The sequence below is a fragment of the Gadus chalcogrammus genome, chromosome 23 (assembly GCF_026213295.1).
Source record: "Gadus chalcogrammus isolate NIFS_2021 chromosome 23, NIFS_Gcha_1.0, whole genome shotgun sequence".
NCBI lineage: Eukaryota > Metazoa > Chordata > Actinopteri > Gadiformes > Gadidae > Gadus > Gadus chalcogrammus.
Window position 1 is genome coordinate 688,779 of NC_079434.1, and position 27,301 is coordinate 716,079.

Here is a 27,301-nt window from a genome sequence, read left to right on the forward strand (position 1 = left end):
TTGCTATAGCACCACTATCATTACTGGCCATTCCGTTTTCTAAGAGAAGAGAATGGAACTCGGAAGAGAGCACAAGAAAAGAAAACATAAATATTTACCTCCAGATCATGTCGAAACGGTCCCTTGACATTTGTTTGGTAGAGCCACTTAGTTTGCCTCCAGTAATCGCGGCGTGCTGGTAGCTTTAAAATTCCAAAGCAAAGACACAGCCCGAGGAATGTTTTCATTTCTGTTTTCGGGACCGGGGTCCACTTGAGGTCGCGGGGGTCTGAGCTCGTACCTGTTGCGCGTACCGATTCGTTGGAATCCGATCCAGTGGATCAACCGGCACAAAATCATTCTCGTCCTCATTCTCATACTCAAATCCCTTGAATTCTATGACAATATCACTGCCATCGCTATCAAAATCCTCCATGTTCATTGCTACTTCTCGGTCGCCAGCTAGACGCGTCGCTAAAAACAAACATAGAATATCGCGTGGCTATATGATTGATTGACGTGATTTTCAGCCAACCAAAGTTCGTTTTGGTGGTCTCCTGATCTTTACCAAAGCCTTAAGACCCACCCCATGTGTATTTTTAACCAACCAGAGTGAGTTATATGCTGCATTCGTCATGAAAACAGCATGTGTACAAAATGCTGCGCTACGCAGCAACCGGCAGGAAAGCCTATGTTGCGATACGCAGCAACCGGCAGGAGGGGCTATGCTGCGCTACGCAGCATCCGGCGCCAATGGGTTAAGGCCTTAAAAAGTCTTAAATTGCGTTACCCAAGTCTTAATTTTTTAAAGATGGTCTTAAATTTCCTACTAGGATATGTTTTCGTAGTCAACCGGACTGTGACACAAGGGGAAAATAGGGGGCGTTTTGCGTATCGGGGTTTTGCGTAACGTCAGAGAACGTCTCATTTATTGGAGGATGCGCGAACAATACTTTGGGTTTTTGCGCCGGCAATCTCAACAAACATAATCAGTCGAGGGGAGACGCCACATCATGGGGAAGCAGGGCTCTCAAGTAGGGCCCGACCGATTCATCGGCCTGCCGATTTAATCGGCCGATTATAGCTTTTTTGAAAATAATTGGCATCGGCCAAAAAGACGCAGATTACAACCGATTATTATTATTATTTTATTTATTTTTTTTAATGTTATTGCGCTTAGTATCCTGCAGATTGCGCTCCTACTCGCCTTGCTAACTAACAACTTTAGCTGGAGTAAAAAAGAGGAGATTGAATTTTACCGTACAACATGAAAGCATTCGCTCAGGCAGCTGCGCGCTCACCTCACCAATGTACACAAGACGCATTGTTTGAGCATGTTGTGCCTGTTTTTCTTTAGGTCCCAGGCCATGTTAATTTGTTATACTGTAGACTCTAATGGTGAGACCATACTGCTCAGCACGCACGTGTTAGTCACTGCTCACGAGCGCAGCACATTTGGAGTTAGTTATTTATTTTACATTTTACATTACTCATTTTTGACTGTAAATGTATTCTAAAACACTCAAAGGTTCTGCATTCAATTCACATATTCGTCAAAAGTGTTTAAAGTATATTTAAGGTATCAAAAACTACGATTTATATGCTTTTTTTTTTTTTAATCGGCCGATTAAATCGTAATCGTAATTTTTCTCTGAAAATAATCGGCATCGGCACTCAAAAATCAATATCGGTCGGGCCCTACTCTCAAGTCTCACGCATTCGGCGTGAGACACGCAATTCGACCCATGCACACGCTCACACGCCACACTTCGTATTTTTCACGCAGAGAAATTACCAGGATAGCGCCCACCAACTTGCGCCACTATTTAACAGTGGAACAGGTAGGAATCAAATGGGTTCCCCTTACGAAGGGTGACCAGACGTCCTCTTTTGCCCAGACATGCCCTCTTTTTGAGACACTTTTAAAAATAAATGTGTCCGGGCGGAATTTCAAAATCGTCCGGGATTTTATTAAAGCCTCATACATGTTCACATTGAATTTGCGTTGCGTTCCTCTGGGTCGGTCACAAACTACTTAAGCTACGCCCTCCTCACCTCAGTTCTGTTCGCTTTGCATTGCTGGAAGTGAGTAGGGGGTGTGGTTAAGTAGAGCCTTCAGGTTGGATGGTTTGACTTTAGAGTTACCGTCATGTTTTGTATTTTTTTTTTTGTTGCCATTATTGTTTTATAGGGACAAACATTAACAAATTTCTCCTACAGGGGATTGATAAAGTTCTATCTATTGAACAGAAAGAAACACTTGGTCATACTTTACACACTTTACCACAGCATTGGCCTACTGAATGCCACAGCTATATTTTAAGCATTGGACTGAATGCCACATAAATATATAATTATGTTTTTGCACGTTTGCAACGTTAAAAAGTTCAGGGAAAAGTATAGCCTCTACTGGTGTTGCTTAGGCCAATATCCTTTTGAGGCAGTGTTGTTTCCGAATATTAGTGTTAAGGGCCAATAATGCATACTATCATACATTAGTCACCATGTCTGTGGACGGGTTAGGGTTACCCTGCGTTCACACCAAAAGATGCATATTTGCTGCCCGAACGCGTTGTCGCCGAAGTTTTGCTGCGCAGCTAAAGTTTTGCGGCGCAGCAAAGGTTTTGCGGCGCAGCAAAGGTTTTGCGGCGCTGCAAAGGTTTTGCGGTGCAGCAAAGGTTTTGACGCGCAGCAAGAGTTTTGCAGCGCGGGAAGTTTCGCGGCACGGCAAGTTTTGCCCGTGGTGCTTCTGAATTCATTCACAACCATGGCCGACATTACGAGCATTGCATGTCTTTACCTGTTGTGGAAGAGGGAGAGACGTCGGTATGCCCCGGGTTTATGGGTTCATGAGACCATTCGGAGCCTGGAAGGCTGGTGCTGCCTGCTACCCAACTAGGTTTTGTTTGGGGTTGTTATTCTAGCCCTTTAGCATACTCATAGTTTAGTTTAACTGTAAACACAACTACACTACAAAATGCTGATTTGTGGGTTTTTTCGAGTTGCTAAATAAATGTAACGGTAGTGAACTCTAGGTCACTCCAAGGGAGTAACACTGATTGGCTGTTACGGCATGTCACTCAGTGGCAACGCCTCAGTGGCAACGCTACGCTGATTGGCTGTCATCACGCGTTTGCTGCCGAAAAGTTGAAATATTTCAACTCGAGCAGCCTTTTGACGCGCCGCAAAATACGTGAACGCGCCCGCCGCCCGTGCCCGGCAGCGGGTACGGGCGTGCTGCGCTGCAAATCAGATTTTGCCGCGCCGCAAATCAAATTTTGCTGCCGGTTTTCTCGGCAGCAAGTGTTGCGGCAGCAAAGCAGCAACGCGTCTCTACATTCACTTTGAATGGGATCGTGCTGCGCGGTAACTTTTTGCATCTTTTGGTGTGAACGCAGGGTTAGGGTTCGGGCTGGCTCCATACATTACGAAGGAGTTAGTAAAAGAGGTCAACGAGGCAAGTGGTGGATTCATTGAAATGGTTGAGGAAATTTGAATGCTGAGAAACTACAGCAATTTGAAAAGAGTTTGTTTGTTTATATTTTATATTGTGTGTTGAAAGTTTGATATTTAAACCAAAAATACAGCTACACTTTCACACCATCACTTTGTGTATTGTTTTTTTAATCTTTTATTATCATTTCTGGGTACATGGTCTTAAGAGACATCAGGCCTCTAGGCTTTGAGTTAGGCCCTCAGTTTGGCTCTTTGATTGGTGAGTGCACACTTATCCTTTGGCACATTCATTAATGTATTGACATGAATGTTTCATATGTTCCAAAAAAACATGAATAACATATGCACGACCGCGTTTTACGACTGCTTAATGGGTGCGATGTAGGTCTTAATTTTCATTGAAGTGGTCTTAAAAAAGTCCAAAAAAAGTCTTAAATTTGGGTTGATCAAACCTGGGGAAACCCTGTAACTGGACCCAGTCAAAACAAGCAAAGGTCTCAGCTGGAAAATACTTAAATCTAATTAAATCTCTCATCAAGGGTTTGCAGATGATGAGAGATGAGGCCGGAATTCATTTTCCTGTTTGAATGTGCACTGTACAGGGGAAACATGTCAACTCTCCCCTGTTTCACACAAGAACGCCAGAGAGTGAGTTTAGACTTGAAGCCATGCAATTTGTCGGATGAGCTTAGTCGATTTTCCTTCTTTGAGGTTCTTAAATATATCGGCCACCATATATTTAAGAGTTTCGCACACCAATACGCATCTACAATGAACTCTTTATATGCAGTATTCTCTGCATATATACATCCGAGTTCCTTTCTTAACTCGTGCAGTTGGTCCAAGCACTTTCCACGTGAGAGCCAGCCGTGTGCAGCAACAAGCTCTGATGCTCGGCTCCCATTTCCTCGCATAGATTGGAAAAAAGACGAGACTTAAACTGTCGCGCCTTTATGAAATTAACTCTGTCCAATGCCCTGTCCAGTACATCTGAAAGATCTTTGGTTAAAGTCTTGGCAACCAGTGCCTCCCGGTGAAGGAAACAATGCGTTGTGTGAACATTTTGGTTTTGCCCTCTGATCCTGCTGTTTGACATTTCCGGCCATCGCAGTAGCTCCATCAGTGCAGACACTGATACAAATTTTCCAACTTAGACCTCCCTGTTGAAGGTACTTTGTTGTTACACGGTATATTTCCTCTCCAGTTGTTTTGTGCGTCAAACACTTGCAAAATAAATAATTCTCACGAATTTCTCCTCCTTCAATAAATCTCGCAAATCCCAAAAGTTGTGCGTGGCCACTCACGTCTGTTGACAAATCAACTTGCAGAGAGAATTTCCCCATATAGCCTTATTTTCTCTATGACCACGTCTTCTATGTCTGCCCACCTGTCATTTATACGCCTTCCAATGGTAGAGTTCGAACGTGGTACCTTTGTGATCTCTTTAGCTGCTTGTGGGCCTATCATTTTGTTTGCAATAGCAGTTCAAGCTGGCTCTATTATTGATTCGGCAATGGTGTGAGGATTTTTAGCCTTAGCTATTATTTCGGCTACCAGGTTGCTGGCCTTCAGTGCATTTGTTCGCTTTTCAAGCAAACAAAGTATTACTTTGGTTGGCATGTGATGGGTGATTTGTTGTCAGATGTCTTTTCAACTTTCTGGGTACCATAGCATGGTTGGACAATTTCATACCACATAACGGGCACAGGGGGAGAGGACATGACAGCTCTCCATTGAAGATAAATCCAAACGTGAGGTAATTGTCATCATACTGTCGTTTCTTCATCTTGCTGGAGGTGTCTACCTCCTTCACTGACTGACCAGACGATGACGATGTTGAGGGCTCAGATTCAGAGATCAGAGTGTGGAGCTTTTCTTTTCCAAACCTGTCCATGTTGCTGGCTAATTAACCGCTGCACAACGCTATGACAACTCATCCGATATCGCGCGCTGTAAATAATGCTACCTTCAAGGGTTAGGTTCGGAAGCTCTTACGTGCCTTTACGTAAACCTTCCCATCCAAACTATTTTCTCTGATGTATGCCTTGATTAACTTACCCTAGCTGTATGCTATCGCTAAAAGAAAAATTCCAAAATGATGCATTCATTTATTTCAAATTTACTATATTAAACTAGTGTCAGCCACGTTTCTGCAGCACCCCTAAGTATGTCAGACGGCACCACTGTTGAGAAACACTGGTCAAGAATGTAAAATACTGTCCACTGACAGCAAACACTGTATCATAATACGATATAGTGACTTATTATGACGTTACTTATGACGTTCTGACAAAAGCATGTCTTTTATGCATTTGTCTGATATGTAATCTGTAGGGCTGGCCTGAATTATTCGAATATTCGAATACTCGTTCGGAAAATTAGTATTCGAAGCTTAAATCAGAATTCAGAGCTTCGGTTTTTTTTTTTTTTCACGTACGTCATGTTACCAGAGCGAGGGAGGCAAACTATAAGCGTCAGCGACACCAAGCAGAGAAGCGAGAGAGGTGGAGGAAGAATAGATATCTTGTTTCCCTTTACTTCATAACACAACAATAGCCGGATCTCTGGAGGAAAAGTAATACTTAAAAACCTTAGCTTAGTTGTTTGTTTACGTTCGCTGTACAGCGCCGCGCCAATCAACTGTGACTGGCTTGCTGCAGAGCGTGAGCGTCTTGGGAATAACCGGTCAATATAATGGATATAATATGGACACATAAGACAATCAATATTCATTTGTTATGGATTTATTGTACAAATTCCCTGAAAAGATGCACGTTCCAGGATGAATTGAAAAGCTCCCGTAAGGGCTGAGATGGCAGAGAACAGCTGATTTGGAACGGAGCAACAGCTGTTCGCTTTCACGGGGAATAACTAAGGAACTTCAACCTACTTAGGCCTACTAATTAACGTTCAAAAGCTATTAAATCTTCAACAAAATATGCAGATACTGTCAAAATCGGTTCCAGGGAGTATATAGGGATTGTTAATGTTGTTTTTGATGGTGTTTTTTTCTGGAACGAGTATTCGAATATTCGCTCGGAAATACCAACGAGTATTCGAAGCCTGAAAAATGGCATTCGGGCCAGCCCTAGTAATCTGAGAACACATGTAATCCGTTTCCAAGACGTTCCTCCCAGTGTATTTCCAGCTGTAAAGGAACTTGTGATGCTCGTATTTGGTGAAGCAATGCGATGAATTGGCTCTCTCCGTTGTGGTTCACTGTTCTGTCTTACCCCCCTTCCCCTTCCTGATCCTCCAGATAAGCCTCAGGTGACGCCACGCAAGGGCTTCACAGGAAAAGGAAAAAACATCACCACCAAACATGATGAGGTGCTGTGTGGACGCAAGAACACCGCCCGCATGGACAATGTAAGAGATCCACAAAACGTCTCTTCTGTGTTTGTGTCAGCCATACACAAAGGTTTGGGCAGATTATGCATTTTTCAGCTGTCTTTCCTCTCTGCTCTCCTCCTTCCTCTCTCCGGTTCCCTGTTTGGTTCTTGTTGTTCAGTTTGGGCCCCTCTCACCCCCTGGTTCTTGTTCTGTTCAGTTTGGCTCCTCTCGGACCCCTAGTTCTTGTTCTCTTCAGTTGGGACCCTCTCACCCCCTGGTTCTTGTTGTTCAGTTTGGGCTCCGCTCACCCCTGCGTTCTTTTTCTTCAGTTTGCTCCGGAGGTGCTGGTGGGCGATGGGCTAGGCATGGACCTGAAACTGTCCAACCAGGTGTTCAACTCCCTGAAGCAGCACTGCCACAGCGAGCAGCGGCGGAGTGCCAGGCTGCACGACAAGAAGGAGCACTCCACTGCGGTATGGCCACATCACACACCAACCATTGGAGAGATACACACCGACCATCGGAGAGATACACACCAACCATCGGAGAGATACACACCAACCATCAGAGAGATACACACACCAACCATCAGAGAGATACACACCAACCATCAGAGAGATGCACACCAACCATCCTCAGAAAGATACACAGAGAGATAGACACCAACCATCAGAGAAATGCACAGAGATACACACCAACCATCGATACACAGAGAGAAACACGCAAACCATCAGAGAGATACACAGAGAGAAACACGCAAACCATCAGAGAGATACACAGAGAGAAACACGCAAACCATCAGAGAGATACACACAAGCTATCAGAGAGATACACACCAACCATCGTAGAGATGCCCAGAGAGATACACACCATCCATCAGAGAGATACACACCAACCATCAGAGAGATAAATGCAAACCATCAGAGAGATACACACAAACTATCAGAGCGATACACACAAACTACAGGAGAGATACACACAAACCTTCAGAGAGATACACACATAGATACACGAAGATACACACCAACAATCAGAGAGATACACGGAGAGATACACACCTACCATCGGAGGGAGATACATACAAACCATCAGAGAGAGATACACACAAACCATCAGAGAGAGATACACACAAACCATCAGAGAGAGATACACACAAACCTTCAGAGATACACACAAACCATCAGAGAGATACACACGAACCATCAGAGAGATACACAGAGATACTAGGGATGTGAATAACTCAGATTTTTCATGGTTGAATAATCGGTGGTTGGTATGAACGAATAATCGATTATTCGATGTGTGCCGACATTCACAAAGGCAGCCATGGATCATCAGCAAGAAATCGCTTAATATCTTAAACGCAAAACAACAACTACCTGCTACGTAGTTCCAGTCAAATTGTCTGTTCAGCCCTCGAAACGAGAGCTGGTAGATTGTGAAAAATGCATTAAACTAGGCTGACCAAACGTCCTCTTTTCCCCGGACATGTTCACTTTTTACGTCCCGTCCGGGGCGTCCGGGGGGGTTTTATTAATTGATGATAATGTCCGGTTTTCGGACATTATCTCGTCGCATATTTGTTTTTGCCTCGTCGCATATTTGTGTTTCTGGGTCTTTCACATAACCTACTAGTTATTACCATTGTATATGTCTATGGTTATTGCGGCCTTCCAAGTTCTGGAAATGGTATCTCCCTTACGTTCCACCTTCTTGCGCGAGCTGACTGTAGAGAGAGTCTGTCATTGGGCGACCGATCTCAGGGTTGCCAGAGCCACGATAATTATCCTCCAAATACGACCATTTTGAGCCTTTGGTACGTTACTTTGCCATTTCTAATCTGGCAACATTGAGCACCTTGCCGCTTCCACTCTGTTTACAACAGCACATTGCATCTGCAGCCATGCCTAAACGTAAATGTAAGTTCACGGACGAACTAAAGAAAAAATACCCCCCCCCCCCCCCCCCCCCCCCCCCCGCGACGAAGTGTCCTCTTTTTCACAAACTCAAATCTGGTCACCCTAATTAAACTGTAATCCGAAAACGTGGTTTTATGCTATAGTCCCTACAGTATCTGTGGTATAAAGGCTGAATCGCGACGGCCTTTACTTTTAACATAAAGAGTACGTATGTATCATTTGAAATTCGTCACAGCCTTTATACCACAGATAATATAGGGTCTATAGCAGGGGTACTCAAGTAGAAATGATGAGGGGCCACAAATTTATTTTTCAGTGACTCAAGGGGCCGGTCGGTATACGTGTGACTGAGGCCGATATATGCTCTGTTTTAGACGTAACGCGTAAGCACGTAAGATACATAACCCCCCCTTGCGCGGTAAAATATCCCCCCTTACGTGCTTAAGTGCGTCGGCCAAAATTCCTGACTATGCGACTAAAACACTACGGCCCTACGCAGCTCGCAAAGACTGTGATTGGCCAGCTAACCACATCCTTTCAGGAGTCTCACATTTCCGGTTTTACAGCATAATAGCGCCATTTTTAAAAGGCTGTGACAGAAGCGAATGAAGAATTTTGAAGAAGGAGAAGAAGAAAACACAAGAACGAATTATGATAATTATAAATATATATAGGCCAGCGATTTCCACTTCCACGCCCACAGATTCGTTCGTTGCTCCCCCTACTGTTCTGGCGGAGAATCCCCTTGCAACACGCGCAATCCTTAAGGAACCTTAAAGGAACCGTAAATCAAAACTTGTCTAAAACAAGTCCCTTGTGTAAATTACGTGCTTGCGTCTCTGCGTCTAAAACGACCCTAAATCGGCCTTGACTGCTGCTGAGATGGACTGTCTGCCTCGAGTTTGGGAGGGCTGGAGCGGTCTGTGGGCTGGAGTGCTATCTGTTTATCGTTGCAACCCCCAGCCTCGTATTGAGATCGCGGCGCGCGGTTTCAAAATAAGAGCGCCCAGCACGATTATTATTATTATTTTTTTTTTAATAATTAAAAAAACTTTTCAAAACAGCTCGAGGGCCATTAATAGACACCCCGCGGGCCACAAAAGGCCCGCGGGGCGCTACTTGAGTATGACTGGTCTATAGCATATAACTGCGTTTTCTGATTACAGTTTAATGTAACAGTAAACTGACAACATCGCTAGTTAACACCACAACTGCAAATCAACCACACGGAGATAACCATGGCAACCGGTCAAACAAATTTTCTTATGGTGATAATTCTGCGCGCCCATCCGCCGTATTGATAAACAAATATCCCCCTACAAATGAATGGTCTTCATTTATTTTCTATGGCAAGTGACCATGGTATAAGCAGGATAATGCCCTTGCATGGTTCCCGCGGGTCCTTAAAAAGTCTTACTTTTTTTTTGTGTGAAATTAAGGCCATAAATTGTCTTAAATTTACTGTAAATTTGCTCTAGGTATTACATTTTGCAGAGGGTTTTTTAAGACTAGGGGAAATTGTCGCACACAACAAATCACATGTGTCTTTTAATTACGGCATTTTCAGGAGTTTTACGTTACGTTAACGTTGACATCAGTCATCAGTAGGCTAACTTGCTGGCGCTACTTTTAGCTAGTGATGGTTGACATCATTAGGCCAACTTGCGCTACTTTCAGGATGGGACGGTGCAAATGGTTTGAGGAGGATAAGTTTCGGGGGTGGTTGGAGAAGGCAGGTGACTACGAGGCAAGGTGTCGTTTATCCCGAAAGGCATTCATACTAGGGACCATGGGAGCAAAAAGCTCTTGAGTCCCACATGAGGTCGCAGAAATATATCCGATACTCCGTGGCAGCTAGCGGGACTACACCGATGCCCGTATTATTTGAAAGAAGTGGACTGAAAAGTTCAGCATCCGTGGCTAGTACTTCACATCAGACGGCGTTAACCGGCTTTGTGTCGCCACCAGAAACCCAGAAGGCGGAGGTATTGTGGGTTCTCCACACATAATTCCTTCAAATCGAACGAGGACATTAGTAGCGTCTTGGCTACTATGTTCCCAGATTCTGAGTTTGCGAAGTCGTTCACCTGATGTGAAAACAAAACGGTCTATCTTGCCAAATACGGCATTGCATCTTTCATAAAAAGAGAGCTGTCACGCAGCATAAACGATAAACAGTACGTCCTCATGTTCGATGAGAGTATGAACAAAACCACTAAAAGCAAACAGATGGATATCCATGTGAGGTACTGGCCCACGGACGACACCGACAGCCATGTCATATCGCGGTACTATGGATCACAGTTCATGCTGGATCATTTTAATGTAAGTATTCCAAACAGTAAATTAATTAGGGCTTTGACTTTTGCCCCAAAATCATATTCGAGGTTTGCTTGTTTATTAATATTAATATTTGAATATATTCTAATATTTTTTATTAATATTTTGACCCTTAAATTCCTTCAGTAAGACCTGGATTGGGCATTGCAGGGTTTGTTTACCGGCGTTGCTATGGTTACCGGTCCTGCGTGTTCCGACGGTTTATTAGGTGTCTAATAAATCGCTGTCTAATCAATACTTGATTCACTGAATAGACTGCGTCTAGTTCTCCTCCGATTTTGATTTATTTTTTGATATTCAAATTATATTCGAATAACGAAGTTCGGCGTCAAAGCCTGTGTGTGTGTGTGTGTGTGTGTGTGTGTGTGTGTGTGTGTGTGTGTGATCACTGTCAGCCGTGTTTACATGGACCCATCTGATCCGCATAGATGTGGAAAACCAGCTCAATCGGAATCGAAAAGGATCATATATACGCCTCAATCGGAATACAATTATCTGTTCGGAATATAATTCTATTCGGCTGCAGAAGAGGTGGTGTAGTCCGCTATAATCGACATGCATACACTTATTCAGATTAGTTTGGGGTTTAACTTAGAGCAGCTGCAGTAGTTCGCAATTGGTCCACTCCGCACACCAAACTTGACCGCTGTCAAGGACGGTGGATAGATTGCCTGATTCATGTTTTTGTTATCACTCCGTAGTAGTTACAGTAGTCCGGTAACATATCAACCCCAGCGTGTCCGGGACATGGGTGATTATGAGTGACACGGGTGGGTTCATGTGTTTGCGTATCGTCGTGTCTGCGCGCTTCCGAGATAACTTTGCAAGAGTACTAATACTACTGCTAGTACTACAGCTACGGTTGATGTGTATAAGTGACTCAATAAATTCCCTTTTCTATCAAATAATTGTTCAGACATTTTTTGGGTCTTAATTTATGTATCTGTTGGTCTTAAAAAGGTCTTAAAAAGTCTTAAATTTGACTTTAAAAATGGTGCAAGAACCATGCCTTGGACACCTATCCAAAATTTGTTCTGTCCGTTAATTCTTGTTTATTTGAATGGGATAAAATGTTAACAGTCCAAATGTTAAAAATCGACTTTGACCCTCGGGAACGAATAATCTAATATTCTGACCCATCCTTAAGAGATAAACACAAACCCTCAGAGATACACACAAACCCTCAGAGAGATACACACCAACCATCAAATAAACACACTCTCTCTGTCTCTGTCTCTGTCTCTGTCTATCTCTCTCTCTCTCTGTCTCTCTCTGTCTCTCTCTGTCTCTCTCTCTTTCCTCCAGGAGCAAGCAGTGGACCCCCGCACCCGTCTGTTGATGTACAAGATGGTGAGTGCCGGCACTTTGGAGCGCATCAACGGCTGCATCAGCACAGGCAAGGAGTCGGTGGTGTTCCACGCCAACGGAGGAATGTACGTGAGCAGAGAGACAGGCTTCAACTCCCCCATGTTCTCCATCTTACTATGTGTTCATTGATCAGTCTTTATCCAAAGGGACTCCCATTGAATCTAGCCACACTACGAGGGGGGTTTAGTCCAGTACTCAGACTTTAGATTTATATCTTGTAACGGTACATGTATTTGTATTGAACCGTTTCGGTACGGGGTGCTCGGTTCGGTACGGAGGCGTACCGAACGAGTTTCCATACGGACATATTAAGTAGAGGACCGCATGTGTGGAACATGCTGCGGCCGCTGTCGCTGTGTTCGAAACCGTTCCCTATTCACTCACTATTCCCTATATAATGTTCATGATATAGTGCACTATTTAGGGAACGAACAAACGAGAATTCGTACACTACGCTGAACATTTCTAAACGTCCTTTGCGTCAGTAAATGCGCCGGGTATTTCTGTGACGCAGACAGATGCAACCACATCATGTAAACAAACCGGGCACTCACGAGGAAAGCTGGATATTTAACTTTCATTTTGAATGTTAAATATTCAATGTTAAATCCCAAATAAATTGTTGACATTTCTAAACGATAGCCGGAGTCTCCATCATTAAATGTATTCGTTTTCGCGGTTATTCAGCTTCTTCTTCTCCTCGGAAAAACACGGCCGCATTGCATTGTGGTATACAGGAGTAACATGTAGGGTACAACGTATGTACACTCAAATTGTGGGTATTATTATCCTGCAAATAATGTGGATAGGCTGATTTTTAAAGATAAGGATAAAGATTGAGTGAAAGTCATCAGGGCTAAAGATTGGGGGGGGGGGGGGGGAGGAAAAATTAATCTGAGCAACCACTTGAAACTGTTTAGTGTTGCAATTGTTCATTGTTGCACATTAGATAATACATTTAAAAAAAAAACAGTCTGAGCCAATGTTATTTATTTTTATTTCTACATTTCAGAATCTATATATTTTTGAGCAGAATTCTAGCTTTGTATTGTCTAAAGTTCCTATTGTAAAAAGCACAAAAGTGTGTTATGAACAACTTGAAGCACATGTTATGAAGCACATTTATATTTAGCATTTTGATTTCTTACTGTACCGAAAATGAACCGAACCGTGACCTCAAAACCGAGGTACGTACCGAACCGAGATTTTTGTGTACTGTTACACCCCTAATATCTACTGTTTGATGCAGACCAGTCTGGTGGAACAGGATTTCGATCAATCACTTTGTGGGAGGTGGGGCAATTGAGGCTTGTTATAGGCGGACACACAGTCAGCCAGCACTATTCCTACTGTAGTCCCCTGTAGGAGAAGTGTCATCAGCAAGCACTATTCCTCCTGTAGTCCCCTGTAAGAGGAGTGTAATCAGCCAGCACTAGTCCTCCTGTAGTCCCCTGTAAGAGGAGTGTAATCAGCCAGCACTAGTCCTCCTGTAGTCCCCTGTAAGAGGAGTGTAATCAGCCAGCACTAGTCCTCCTGTAGTCCCCTGTAGGTGGAGTGTCATCAGCCTGATTCTGTGTGTGTCCAGGTTGGAGGAGCAGCCCGTGCCAGAAGAGGTGGTACTGAAGGTGTTCAAAACCACGCTGAATGAATTCAAGAACCGGGACCGCTACATTAAAGACGACTACCGATTCAAGGACCGCTTCAGCAAACTCAACCCACGCAAGATCATCCGGCTGTGGGCAGAGAAAGAGATGCACAACTTGGCCAGGTAGTGGTGGTGATGTACTGCCACAACCCACGCTGCGTATTCATTCTCCTAATACTGCATCAATCCATGTTGCTTCAACCTTTATCAATGCTGCTCCCTCTCGTCCCTCCCTCCCTCTGGTCCCTCCCTCTGGTCCCTCCCTCTCTCTCGTCCCTCCCTCCTTCTGGTCCCTCCCTCCCTCTCGTCCCTTCCTTCGGTCCCTCCCTTCCTCCCCTCCCTCCCTCTCGTCCCTCCCTCTCGTCCCTCCCTCCCTCCCTCCCTCTCGTCCCTCCCTCTGGTCCCTCCCTTCCTCCCCTCCCTCCCTCCCCTCCCTCCCTCCCCTCCCTCCCTCTGGTCCCTCTCAGAATGAAGAAGGCTGGGATCCCCTGTCCAGAGGTGGCCCTGTTGAGGAAACACATCCTTGTGTTGTCCTTCATTGGTAAAGACCACGTCCCCGCACCCAAACTCAAGGACACCATGCTGGGTGCAGCAGACATGAAGACTGCGTACTACCAAGTCCTACAGGTAAGTACACCCAATAGCATCACCTTACTATGATTCACTACTACCTACTCCTCTAGTATTCAAGCTAGTGTAGGCAATTTATGTAAGGAGCATTGATTTGTTCGCTCTGCCCATAAGCTCTACCTATGAGCAAAGGTTCCCTGAGGCAGAACTGGGGTAAAGGCTAACAGTCCGCTGTTTGGGCTAAGGCTAACAGTCCGCTGTTTGGGCTAAGGCTAACAGTCTGCTGTTTGGGCGAAGGCTAACGCCGCGTTCACACTGCACAAGTCCGTCGACGGATGATGTGATCTGATTGGCCAACGGATCCGTTGCTGCCCGAAAATTAAAAAAAATCTCAAATTTTTGACGCAGGCAACGGAGCCGACAGAAAGGACGTACCCATAATGCATTTCGAGAGCGCCCCATGCAAAGTCAATGAGATCCGTCAACGGACGGATGCAGAGTGAACGCAGCGTTACAGTCCAGTGTTTGGGCTAAGGCCAACAGTGTTGTGTTTGGGCTAAGGCTAACAGTCCGGTGTTTGGGCTAAGGCTAACAGTCCGGTGTTTGGGCTAAGGCCAACAGTGCTGTGTTTGGGCTAAGGCTAACAGTCCGCTGTTTGGGCTAAGGCTAACAGTGCTGTGTTTGGGCTAAGGCTAACAGTCGATTATGGAAAAATATCATAATCACGATTATTTTGGTCAATCTTTAAATCACGATTATCCAAACAATTGTTTTTGAGTTTGAAACATGGTATATTTATTCAGCATCGCAGTCCCAAAAAACACTTTGTAACTGAGAACTTTGAAGTTTCGCCTTAAATAATACACAAAATGGGAAAAAAATTAAAATCTAAAATAATGTAGAGATATGTATCCAACTGTTCTGAACTTTCTATAAAACATTTAATGTAAAATAAAATAATAATAATTGAAAATTCGATTTATTAGTTTGGTTATCGTTTGACGCTAAAATCGTGATCAAAATTCGATTAATCGCCCAGCCCTAGTTCATACCCCATGTTCTGCTTCTCAGACCAAACACAAGAAGGATGACTCTGCCGCTCTCTTCCCTCCAGATGATGCAGCAGCTGTACCAGGAGTGTAACCTGGTCCACGCCGACCTCAGTGAATACAACATGCTCTGGCACCAGGGCCAGGTAGGCTCAGCTGCAGAGTGTCGCCATGTGTCACGCCTCTTCCCACGGCCGCTCTCTAAGTGTGTGTGTGTGTGTGTGTGTGTGTGTGTGTGTGTGTGTGTGTGTGTGTGTGTGTGTGTGTGTGTGTGTGTGTGTGTGTGTGTGTGTGTGTGTGTGTGTGTGTGTGTGTGTGTGTGTGTGTGTTTGTTAGGTGTGGCTGATTGACGTCAGTCAGTCTGTGGAGCCCAGCCATCCTCATGGACTCCAGTTCCTCTTCAGAGACTGCACGAACGTTTCTACGGTAACGCCCTCTTTTGATTGGTTGACATTTGTCATCTTATTCAGTGAGGTGTGATTGATGGTCCACATTCATGCCGAACGATAATTAGCCCCTTTACTACCAGTGTCAATGTTAAATGGCAAAAATTCTGTGTGTGTGTGTGTGTGTGTGTGTGTGTGTGTGTGTGTGTGTGTGTGTGTGTGTGTGTGTGTGTGTGTGTGTGTGTGTGTGTGTGTGTGTGTGTGTGTGTGTGTGTGTGTGTGTCCAGTTCTTCCAGAAGAGGGGCGTGGCCGAGGCGATGAGTGTGTACGAGCTGTTCAACTGTGTGACGGGACTCGACCTCACGATCAATGAAGAGGACGAGGCTGAGTTCTTAGCTCAGGTACAACACTGTGGTGTAGGAGCACATCCCTTCAGTTTTCCATGCTGGTGGCCCCGATTGTTGGGTGTTGTCCGCTGGGGACCATGAGGCACATGAGGGATGCGAGAGCCCTACCATCCTACAGTCGTATCATGATTGATGACTAGAGCCCTACCATCCTACTGGCGTATCATGAGAGATGACTAGAGCCCTAACATCCAACGGTCGTATCATGATTGATGACTAGAGCCCTACCATCCTACTGTCGTATCATGAGAGATGACTAGAGCCCTACCATCCTACGGTCGTATCATGACAGATGACTAGAGCCCTACCAGCCTACCGGTTCTTCTGTATCTTGACTTCAACATTGAGTGTTGGCTTCCTTTTATGAACATCTGAGAGATGCAGACAAATCTTCTGTCATGATGTGGGTCATTTCATATCTCTGACGATAAAAAACACGACATGGTTCATTTCATACGATATGGGTAATTTACTATAATTTCTCCAGAACCATATATTTCACTATATGGCTCATTTACTGTAACCTCGCCATAACCATATATATAACCACATGGGTCGTTATATCTCTCCATAACCATAAATATCACGATACGGTTCATTATATCTCTCCATAACCATATATATCACAATGTTGGTCATTTCATATCTCTATAACGATATGTATGACAATATGGTAATTTCATATCCCCATAACCATATCATTTCATGTCTCCATAACGATATATATGATCCCATGGAGATCCATGTTGTGGCGTTAGATGATCCCATGGAGACCCATGTTGTGGCGTTAGATGATCCCATGGAGACCCATGATCTCTGTTTGTCCCCTCAGATCGAGGCGCTGGAGAAGCGTAACGAGGACCACGTCCAGAAGCGGGGGAAGAAGACCTTTCCTCTGTCCTCGTGGGACGGAAGTCCTCCGTTAAAACATGCCGCAGATGACTAACCCCCCCCCCCAGTCGCTGAGGACAGCGCCGCCATACCCACAAGCCACGAGGAGACCCCCGAGGTCAGAGGTCACCGCACCTCCCCCTCGTCCACTTTGAAGAGAACCAAAAAAAAGAAATCCAGGTGGGACCACCTGGACCCTAGCCTGTACGACCCCAGGGGGCGCCAGAGGGGCCCCAGCAAAGCCCAACGGGTCCCTGCTTAGTTCGGGGCCCTTCTGTCTCCACTGCCCAGAGTTGAGACCAGACAAAGGGCATGCAAACATGGGTCAATCACATCCTGCTTCTATCAACCTCTTTATCGTCCTCCTCCAGCTCTGTCCTCCTAGAGGACTCAGTATATAGTCTGCATGAGCTTCTATTTCCACTGTGTGCAATATACCATTTATATTTCCAAATTCAGCCTTCTCCCTCCCTCCCACATCAACAGCCTTACTCAGGGAGAAGGAGGCTGCAGCTCTAACCATGTTTTGTGATTGATATCTTCAAACGTCCACAGAAGATTGTGTGAGTAGCATGTGTCTATGTTGACAGGGGGCGTTGTGTGACCATAACATCCGTTGTATTACGGTAGTTAATTTTCAGTCCCCATGTGGTCCGCTGGGGCCAGGCAGAGACTCTAGTGGGACCCGGGTCTGCACAACCTTCTGGGGACTCCCATTCTACACAACAACCCCATTGTATTGTGGAAGTGATTGATACATATATATTTTCCTTTTTGGTATTGCAATTGAAGCTTTTGGTTGGATAAAAATGAAGATGGTGCTCCGTGTGGATGTTATTCACGGTTCAGTTCTTGTCCCAGTCCACCATTGATCCGAGGGGCTTCATTGGTTAACATGAGGGCTGAGATGGATTGTGACCTTTTGGCCTTCATAAGACAAAACGTATGATATTGTAACATTATTTGGAGAGTTGAAGACAAAAAGGGGGCGTGCCTCCGAGACTTCAGTCTCGTGTGTTCCTCAATCCTCGGACGTCAAACTTCAGAGTCTAAAGCTTTCTTGCGCATTTCTCGGAGACACGCCCCCTTTTTGTCTTCATCTTTCGGAAATCTAAGAGTAGACACACTTGATTACATTGCTACTTTATTCCGGTCACAGATTTATACATTGCATGGTCTTGCTGTGCGTGCAATACAATGTTAAGTTGTGTTTGTTTTAGGGCTGGTTTGCTAAGGAAGCTAATGTAGCTAACAATAAAAAACGGCTAGCAAATTTCATAACACAATCACAAAGACGAACAGGAACACTATAAATGCTCCGAGACCGGAAATTACGTCAAAAGTGCAACTCAGAAGGCTGGCGTCCGAGGATTCTGGAACACACCATTATGTATTTATGCCTATTTATCTGTAATATTACAATTATTTGATCGCCTTTTTGATCTCACCGGCGGGGGGTTACGTGTTTTATGTAAGCCTGTATAATTCCAGACACACCCGCGCTGCCTTGTTCTTCTATGGGACTAAAAGCAGCGATTGCAATATTGAATGGTAAATATCAATTAAAAAAACATCCCCCTAGTCAGGGACGGCTGGTATAAATGGGCTAACAGGGCTAAGCCCTCCCTACCTTTTACAGTAAAAATGAAAAAATATTATTAAAAACCTTAGAACATATTGTTTTAAATTTTGGTAGAACCTAAGCAGCAACAGCACCAAAAAGTGACAGAAAAACCCAGGATATATGATAGATCTTGTTTTTTTTCCTGTGAATGGGCTAAATGTATTCAGTCCAAGCGGAGTAGTGTAAGCTTCCATTCAATTTTGATTGACAGATATCGTGACACGCCCCCTTCATATGCTTCCCATTTGGGCTAAATTCATTCAGCCCAAGCACAGTAGCGTAAGCGGCCATTTCATTGTGATTGACAGGTGTCGTGACACGCCCCCATTTGGGCTAATTTCATTTAGCCCAAGCACAGTAGCCAGAGTGGAAGATATAAAAAAAAAGTCGCAAAAGTCGCTTCTTCCCTTTTTACTCCGCGTTTAGACAAGCGTTTTCGGGAGGAAATCTGCGCGAATACGGTGACGCAGAAGTGTGTGGAATTTGATTGGGTATGCATGTCAGGCGGCTAGGTGGTGTTGTGATACACCGCACAACACCTCCATGTCTGAGCGCATGCGTAGAATCGTCCTTCTCTTATCTGCGCTGCGAAAACCAAAAACTAATTACAGATCCTTCTCTGTTCAGTAATACTATCTGTACATATCAAATCAAATGAAATCAAAGACGGTTCGAGATGTTCTTTTTTGCGCAACTTGACTTAGATTTCCTTGATTTTGTTTGTAATTCTGATTCACTTACCCGTGGTCAGATAGCGATTGAGAAAGCAGAGCAACAGTCCATTTCGTATTTAGTGTCCAGCCAACTTCTTCTGATGAGCCAGGAGCTGACCACACAACCTTGATACTTTTAAGACTAAGTCATACACATAGTATCATATATATATTAAAGGTCCCATGGCATGCTACTTTATGGATGCTTTAAAGGTTGGGTGGAATTCTCTTTTTTGGCCATTTTTTCAAAATTACTTGAAATCTTTATCATAACCCACTTACAGCCACTGAGTTAGAAGTACTGACATGAAAATTAAACAAGTCAATCATGTGTGGAACGGGCAGGGCTCGAAAAACTCCAGCCAATGATTTCCAGACCCACCGAGTGGCATTGGACAGTAAGTACGTCAATCAAACGGTCGTACTGCACTCCCCCCGCGCGTGACCCCTTTGTGCATGTACTCAAATCTCGGGACCCAGAGCAAGTTTCTGTTTGTTGTTATCCTGCGGCAGTGGCGCAAAAAGTGGGTATGCACTATATGCGGCGCATAGGGGCGCCGCACCAGAGGGGGCGCCAAACGATGGAAGTAAAAAAAATTGAGTCGGCATTTTCTGTTTTTAACAGCGTTTGTGTAACAGAGGGACGTCACTGATAAGGCGCCCCCCGCTCCTTCGCCTCCCTCCCCCCCTCCTCCCCACATGGCGCTCCAGTGGTCGCCCCCTCGAACACGCCCTGGAGCCGAGCGCCAGAGTGTCTTCATTTGAACCGCACTGTCATCTGATGACAGAGGAAAGGAGAATTGGGAAGGAGAAAGGGTGCGCAGGGATGAAAGAAAGCTTTTCAAAGTGGTTGAAAGACAGTCGTTTTTATATCAGTGTATCAAGAGGAGGCTTGTAAATATTAGCTAAATCTACTACTAGTAAAACAACAGGTTACTGTTGTCTTGCAACTGTGTAGGCTACTGATCAGAATGGAGCCTACACTGAAAAAAATATGGAGCTGGGTTTACTTAAAAAAACTTTGTCCACCCATTGCACACAGAAATACTAAGTAAATTTAACACAGCAAATCTTTAAGTAAAATTTACTTGCATCTCCTTATAGCTTTTATTAGCAATACCAAAGTAATGTTTACCTCTGAAGGCAAGTATTTTTTACTTAGTTATATTTTGATCTCCTTATAGCTTTTATTAGCAATACCAAAGTAATGTTTGCCTCTGAAGGCAAGTATTTTTTACTTAGTTATATTTTGATCTCCTTATAGCTTTTATTAGCAATACCAAAGTAATGTTTACCTCTGAAGGCAAGTATTTTTAACTTAGTTATATTTTGATTAAGAATTACTGGTAAAAATCTAGTACACGATTTCCACATAAAAACTCCAAGTAAATGTTAAAAATGGGCACACCTAAATCTCCCCCCCCCCCCCCCAAAAAAAAATGAAGACGCACAATATCCAGAATTTTGCTTTTTATTTTTCAAAACCACAAAACACATACACAAACAAAATGGGCATTTTCTACATGAAAATATAAAATCATAAGATATAAAAAAAAGCAGAAACAAAAATAATGAGCAGAATGCAAGCGTTGGTGAGTGGAATTTAGTAAATGGACCTATAAGTACACAGTAATAAAATTCAAAGTCAAGAAAGAATGCAAATCTTTAAAAAAAAAGCCACCAACCTGTACAGGTCCATTTTTACATACTGTAATTCAAGTCCTGAAACAAACCTACACTAAAGAACAAGGTGCATAGGGTTTACGTGTGGTCCATAGTGTTTAAATGTGGGTGATAATGTTAAAAATGGGCGATGGTGTTTACATGTGGTCGATATTGTTTAAATGTGATCGAAAGTGTTTAAATATGGTCGATAGTGTTTAAATGTTCTTTTCCCTCACTCTCCACCTCATCCCTAACTCTCCACCTCAAGCTGGTGTGTAGTGAGCGTTCTGGCACCGATTGGATGCCGTGCATCACCCAAGTGGGTGCTACATATTGGTGGTGGTTAGTGAGGTCCCCCCTTCACTTTAGGCGTCTTTGAGTGTTATTATTTATTATTATTCTTCATGTTTAACCTCTGTTTTCCTTTTATTCCTAGTCTGTTTTACATAGTTTTGAATGATGACTATATGCTCTGTAAGGTGACCTTGGGTGTCTTGAAAGGCGCCTCTAAATTAAATGTATTATTATTATTATTATTATTATAACTAAAAGCCTTTCATGAACAGTTATGAACAACTTCGCAATTAAGTCAATTGCATCTGCTGCATGAGCTGTAGTCACATTTCCCTTTTACTGTAACAGTTTCCTTCTCAGAGAATCCACTTTGGGGGAGAACTTTAAATCATCCAACTCCAAAAGCAACTTTTGAAACACTTCAAATGTGTATTTCAATTTTGGAGGATAACTGAGATTCAGTGAGTACACAAAGCCCATGAGCAGAATGCAAGCATTGGTGAGTGTTTTACAACCACCCAATACCTCTGTACCATCAACCACAATGATGACATGCATCAGTTGGGGGGGCACCCTCTGCAGCACTGCCCAGCACAAGGATCTTGATCACACCGTCTTTGATGTCTTGTTCGATGACATCCTTGGAAACATCCTGCTAAACACAACACGACGATCTGACTGACTGGGAGGACGCGCAAAGCTCAGAGAGATATGGCTCAGCTCGTCTCAATTCAGAGAACACCACCTTTCATGAAGGAAGTACAGTGGACTGTTCCTACCTGATTGAGTGACTCCAACACACTTTTTATTTTTGTGCCTGAAGTCCCACCCTTTGTCTTGAAAACAGTCAGGAGTTTTGGAGTGTAGAAATCCATCTTAGTCAAAAAGGTTCGGTCCAGGTTGATAGTTGTGATCCTCTTGAACTCCTCCTTCACCTAAAAAACAAACAAACAAAGACACAAAGCACACAACACAAAGGCACACACATTGAAATGAAAAAGCTTTAAAATGGCACATATTATGTGAATGTTTTTACAAGCTCATATTTTAACTTCTACTTATTATTGTATTTATGTACCAGTTGATTTCATATAATTGTGTGTATATACATTTAAAAGCTACATTAATGGATTTAAGACCCTCCAAATTATTTTACTTCAAAATATCTAATGACCTACTAACTGCCATGAAAGTTTGGCACAAGCGTTCACGTTTACCTGAGATTCGTAGAAAAGGGCAGGCCATCTCTCCATGACATCTGGGACAGCAGGCATCTGGTTGACAACCTCCAACCGCCGATATGGAAAGGTCTTCTCCATTTTCTCACTGATAATCTTGTTGTTGTTGGTCTTTTTCACTTCTGTGAGTAGAACCACCCTCTCTTCTTCCATTGTTTCTTTTGTTTCTCCATGTGGCAATGGCGGCAAATAATTTACTTCAGCCTTTTTGGGTCTTTTGAGGCCTTTGGGACGGGAAGTCATCTTTCTTGAAGAGTTCACCTCTAGCTCTGGACAGGCAATTTGGAGCCCTCTTACTTTTGCCCGATAATTGGTCATTTTATACTTGATTCTTTGTTGCCATCCATACATGCCATTGAATGAGCCTGGCTCTTTGAGGCATGGATACTTCTCAGCCAAGGCCTCAACTACGTGCATCACTTGGATTCCTGTTGGGTAAGCTGTGTATTGAAACATTATCTCAGCTAATTTCTCGAGAACGCTTCTTGTCACTTTTGGGTTGTTTAAGAGAGTTCCATTGGCGTTGTAAGCTCGGTTTCCTGCCTCCAGCAAGAGCTGAATTTCAAAGGAAAATGGTGGAATATCGAACTGTCTTGGCCATGGTCGGGAACGGTATGATGCAGGACTTTCATCAGATGATGAAGAAAGCAAAACGGTGTCCTGGGATGCTAAAGATGTGGATGACATGACGTCTGATTCTGGTAAGTTGTCATCTTCTTCTTCCACAGCGCTGAGATTTAAAATGACTTGGACAACTTTCAGGGTACCCATGTCTTGCACATCTTCTATAGACGTCAATGTGAAGAACTGACCCCCAAACTCCACATCTTGATACATCAGAGTAAAGCCATCTGGAGTGCTGAATGTGCTCTGGATGACAAGCTTGAGATCCTGTAGAGTACTGGGGATACCTGATGGCAGAAGCAATTTGTGCACTGTATGATCATCAAAAATGATCCGTAGCTTTGCTGGGGTGGACATCTGAGCAGGCAGGAAGACACTGGAAAAAAAGAAAGTCCATTGCATATTTAAAAGGGGGTGTTGATGTGGTGTTTTAAGGTAACAACTCGTCGTCCTGCAATAGTGTACATAGCCAGGGGATAGAAATCAAGTAGTTCTTTCGGCTCAATTATTTGGAAGTTGCCTGTGTACTCTAGCTCATAGCTCCTGAGGTGCTCATTGTACCATCCATTTAGTAGTTTGACAACAAAGACTATGCTATCCAAAACCAAGATGATCTGAGAAACTTCAGCAAAGTCAGGCAAACCTCCAGTTGAACCATAACACAGCAACATTCCTGGCGCATAGCTTGTACCTGAGATGGCCACCTTGTTTGAGACATGGACCATTGTGATGTTTGGATACTTGCGCAGCACCAAGTCTTTAATGGCCGCATTTAGTACATCTAATGACACTTGTGATGTTTTGGTAACAGACACAGATTGTTTGAATGCACTGTTCTCATGGAGACACAGTGCAACCATGAGTTGGTGTTTTTTGGCGAGGGACAACAGTATGTTCCTAAAACAGCCAGTCTGTCTGACAATTTTTTTGAAAAAGCTGTGCTTCGCTTCGAAGCACATTGTCCACAAGGCAGACAATGGTCCAAATTCCCTTATGAGCTCAGGATAATGCTCAATGAAGTGGTGTTTGGGAATTAGTTTGTTTTGGGGGAATACATCCAGAAATCTTTGCCGGTGTTCGGCGATCTTGGTGTCCAAGTAACAGATACTTTCCTCTGTGTGAGCTGGAGACATGACTAGCTCCACTATGTCCTTCAGAACCATTAGCACCTGCCATACTGGATCACTCTCAGGTACTCTCAACCCAATCAAAAAAGGCAAAAGACGCAGCAGGCACCAATTTTCATGGGCATTCCCTCCTACTGATCTTTTTGCAGCGAAAGTAGCAGTGACCAAATGTGGGCGATTTGTTCGGTCAGTCCACTTGTAAGGGAACTGAGCAATTAAGTCATTGAATTCCACCAAGGAAAAATACTTGTTCTTGATGAACGCATTCAGTGACAATGCCAGCTCTAGGGGAACAACACCCTCAAGAAGGTCGTGTAGCACATCAGGAGGGAAAACAGACGTCACATCAAAATAACACAGCTTTTCAGATAGTGTCAGACCGTTTTTTCACCCCATAGCACGGACTAAGAGAAGGACTCGATAAAGCTGTTTGAACATGTAAGGTGTGCTGCTCTTCCCTTCTTCGCTGAAAAACTCCTGATCTTACCTCTGTTGTCTGAAACATAGAGCGCTCTCCCAGACAGAATCGACAGACATGAGGTCCTGAGAAACTTTCAACAAGTCCTGCCACAGCATGAGCACCCAAATTGTCAGCCACTACGCTCACCACAGTGCCTTTGATCACTTTCCCAAAACTTGGAATGAAAAGACCATCTTTCTCTAAGCTTTGAAGATCCCGCAATAGTGGCTCTAGCACTGTCTGAAATCCAAACTGTTTGGTGTCACTGGCCTTACAGAGAATGGCTAAGTATCAGTGGAGGCTTCTCCATTGAGGAGAGGGAGGAAGATCCTCCCTAACATTGTTGAGAATAAAAAATGTAGATTGCCCAGACTATTGTAATAAATTAATGCCCTTAAATATGACTACTTTATTGCCGTTGAATATATAATGTTCGTTTCCCTGGGTAAAGGGACATTAGCACCCCCTATCGCCTATCGCCAATTACTTCAGGGAGGAACGTCCTCCGTTCGCTTCCGTTCACTCCCATTCATTTCCCCGAAAGTACTGGCGGCCGGTGGATAACATGGGTTTCAATGGGAGAGAGGAGGAAAATCCTCCTCTGAGTGGGTGGGACCTTAAGGGGTCTGATTCGCGCAAAAATCTATCCGTCTGCGCTATGAACCAATAAGCAGGATCCCTGGATGTTGAGCAGTGTTGCCAGATTGGTCCGATTTCCCACCCAATTGGGCTACTTTTAACCATGTTAGGCTGGAAGAATTATCATTGGGCGGGAAATCTGCCCAATCTGGCAATGCTGTCGATAACAAACCCGGTCTGCGTTGCCGCGGTGCTCAGTCTGAGAGACGCAGAGCAAGTGAAATCTGCGATAGCGAGATCCTAAATGCACAATGGAAACATTGGAAACGGAGGACATTGTTAACGTCTTATTACAAAAAGCATTCAATTCATTCAGTTACAGTGCTAAGTTAGCGACCAAAGAAAGAGGTAGACCACTTCCCAAAATCAAGGTCACCAGAAGTAATGGCAACGTCAGTGTTGTGAGTGCTACATGGTTTGCTAGGTACGCATGACTTACTGGTAGCATTACAAGCAATTGTAACTGAAAATAAACATAGCTAAATAACTTCAGTCAGTGAGGGCAAAAATAGGCCGAAGATTTTTTTATTTACTTTTACAAATCAATAGTAGGCCTGATTTGACTAATATGCTTTGCATCCTTTCCTTCTCAAATTACATTGATGCCACTGGTGGCTTTGTATACATTTTGTTCACATAACTCCCTACCTTCTATTTTGTAGTTCACCAAAACACCCTGAAACAACTTGAGTCTCACATTCTTATGCCACCATACACCAACAGTGCAAGCAGGCCAATGGCAACCAAGCGCGCAGTCCTTCCTCCCTCACTTTGAAAACGACCAGCCGCCACTGCTAAGTATATACTCGTCAATGCCGATCTTGCATGTGCTGGGATGTTGCCTAAGACCCAATACACAGCAGTAACTTTGTGTATCTTCCGGGATGTTCCAAGGGGGTTGCAGACTTCAAAGTCGTCAATGTACAGGATAAGACTTAATCTATCCTCATCTGAAGAGAAAAAAATATTAGTAGTAATATTAGCAGTATAGGAATATATTGGAATGTTTTATTCTCCCTCTTCTTCAGAATGTACTCTTTTGGTTCCACAACTGAAAAATGTGACTTGATATATTGCCTCCTCCTATATGATGTAGTAAAAGGACCATCTTTCCCTACAGCTGAACTAATAGGATGTGACTCACATAAGTTGCTCACCAAATCGCTTAAAAGAGCTGAATCAAAGTCATAGTTGTGTTTCTTGAAGGTGGACTCAACAACATGTCTCAAAACTGGTCCAGATGAGGAGCAGGATAAGAACTGTAACTCATCTACAATTTAATCAATGCACTTGTTCGGCACATTGTAACAACTCTCCAACTTTAGAAACAGCAGTCCAAGTCTATCCTTTATAACCTCAGACAAATCCTCACATGGTTCAACTAAAACCTCTGGATCCTGTTCAGAAAACACTGGATCATGCTGGAAGACAGGAGTATCTGAAAGCGTTTTCAAAACCTCAGGTTTAAAGTCTTCATGTGAGTGCTGACCATGTTTCCTGTGCTTATGAGAACAAAAGGTTGAATAGATGTTTGTACTGAAGCTACAGTCTTTGAATACACACTGCACAACTTC

General features: G+C 43.8%; 2 protein-coding genes across 5 annotated transcripts in view; one reads left to right on the forward strand and one right to left on the reverse strand.

The window, feature by feature from the left end:
• riok3 (RIO kinase 3 (yeast)) overlaps positions 1 to 20,590 on the forward strand; it is a 28,640-nt gene extending 8,050 nt beyond the window's left edge. For all 4 annotated transcript variants that reach the window (XM_056583682.1, XM_056583685.1, XM_056583684.1 and 1 more), the window contains 9 exons: positions 6,695 to 6,804; positions 7,098 to 7,241; positions 12,333 to 12,460; positions 13,981 to 14,163; positions 14,508 to 14,667; positions 15,725 to 15,805; positions 15,996 to 16,085; positions 16,333 to 16,446; positions 17,285 to 20,590. In XM_056583682.1, the coding sequence (XP_056439657.1) occupies positions 6,695 to 6,804; positions 7,098 to 7,241; positions 12,333 to 12,460; positions 13,981 to 14,163; positions 14,508 to 14,667; positions 15,725 to 15,805; positions 15,996 to 16,085; positions 16,333 to 16,446; positions 17,285 to 17,398 (1,124 nt within the window). In that variant the 3' untranslated portion in view covers positions 17,399 to 20,590. The remainder of the gene's footprint in view (positions 1 to 6,694; positions 6,805 to 7,097; positions 7,242 to 12,332; positions 12,461 to 13,980; positions 14,164 to 14,507; positions 14,668 to 15,724; positions 15,806 to 15,995; positions 16,086 to 16,332; positions 16,447 to 17,284) is intronic.
• Positions 20,591 to 21,284: 694 nt separating this feature from the next.
• Positions 21,285 to 26,995, reverse strand: LOC130376802 (uncharacterized). The gene is made up of 2 exons (XM_056583693.1): positions 22,857 to 26,995; positions 21,285 to 22,574 (listed from the first exon to the last, which is right to left on the reverse strand). Exons 1-2 carry the CDS (start codon positions 23,901 to 23,903, stop codon positions 22,371 to 22,373), a joined length of 1,251 nt encoding a protein of 416 aa, XP_056439668.1. The 5' UTR covers positions 23,904 to 26,995; the 3' UTR covers positions 21,285 to 22,370.
• Between the last annotated feature and the right edge of the window lie 306 nt (positions 26,996 to 27,301).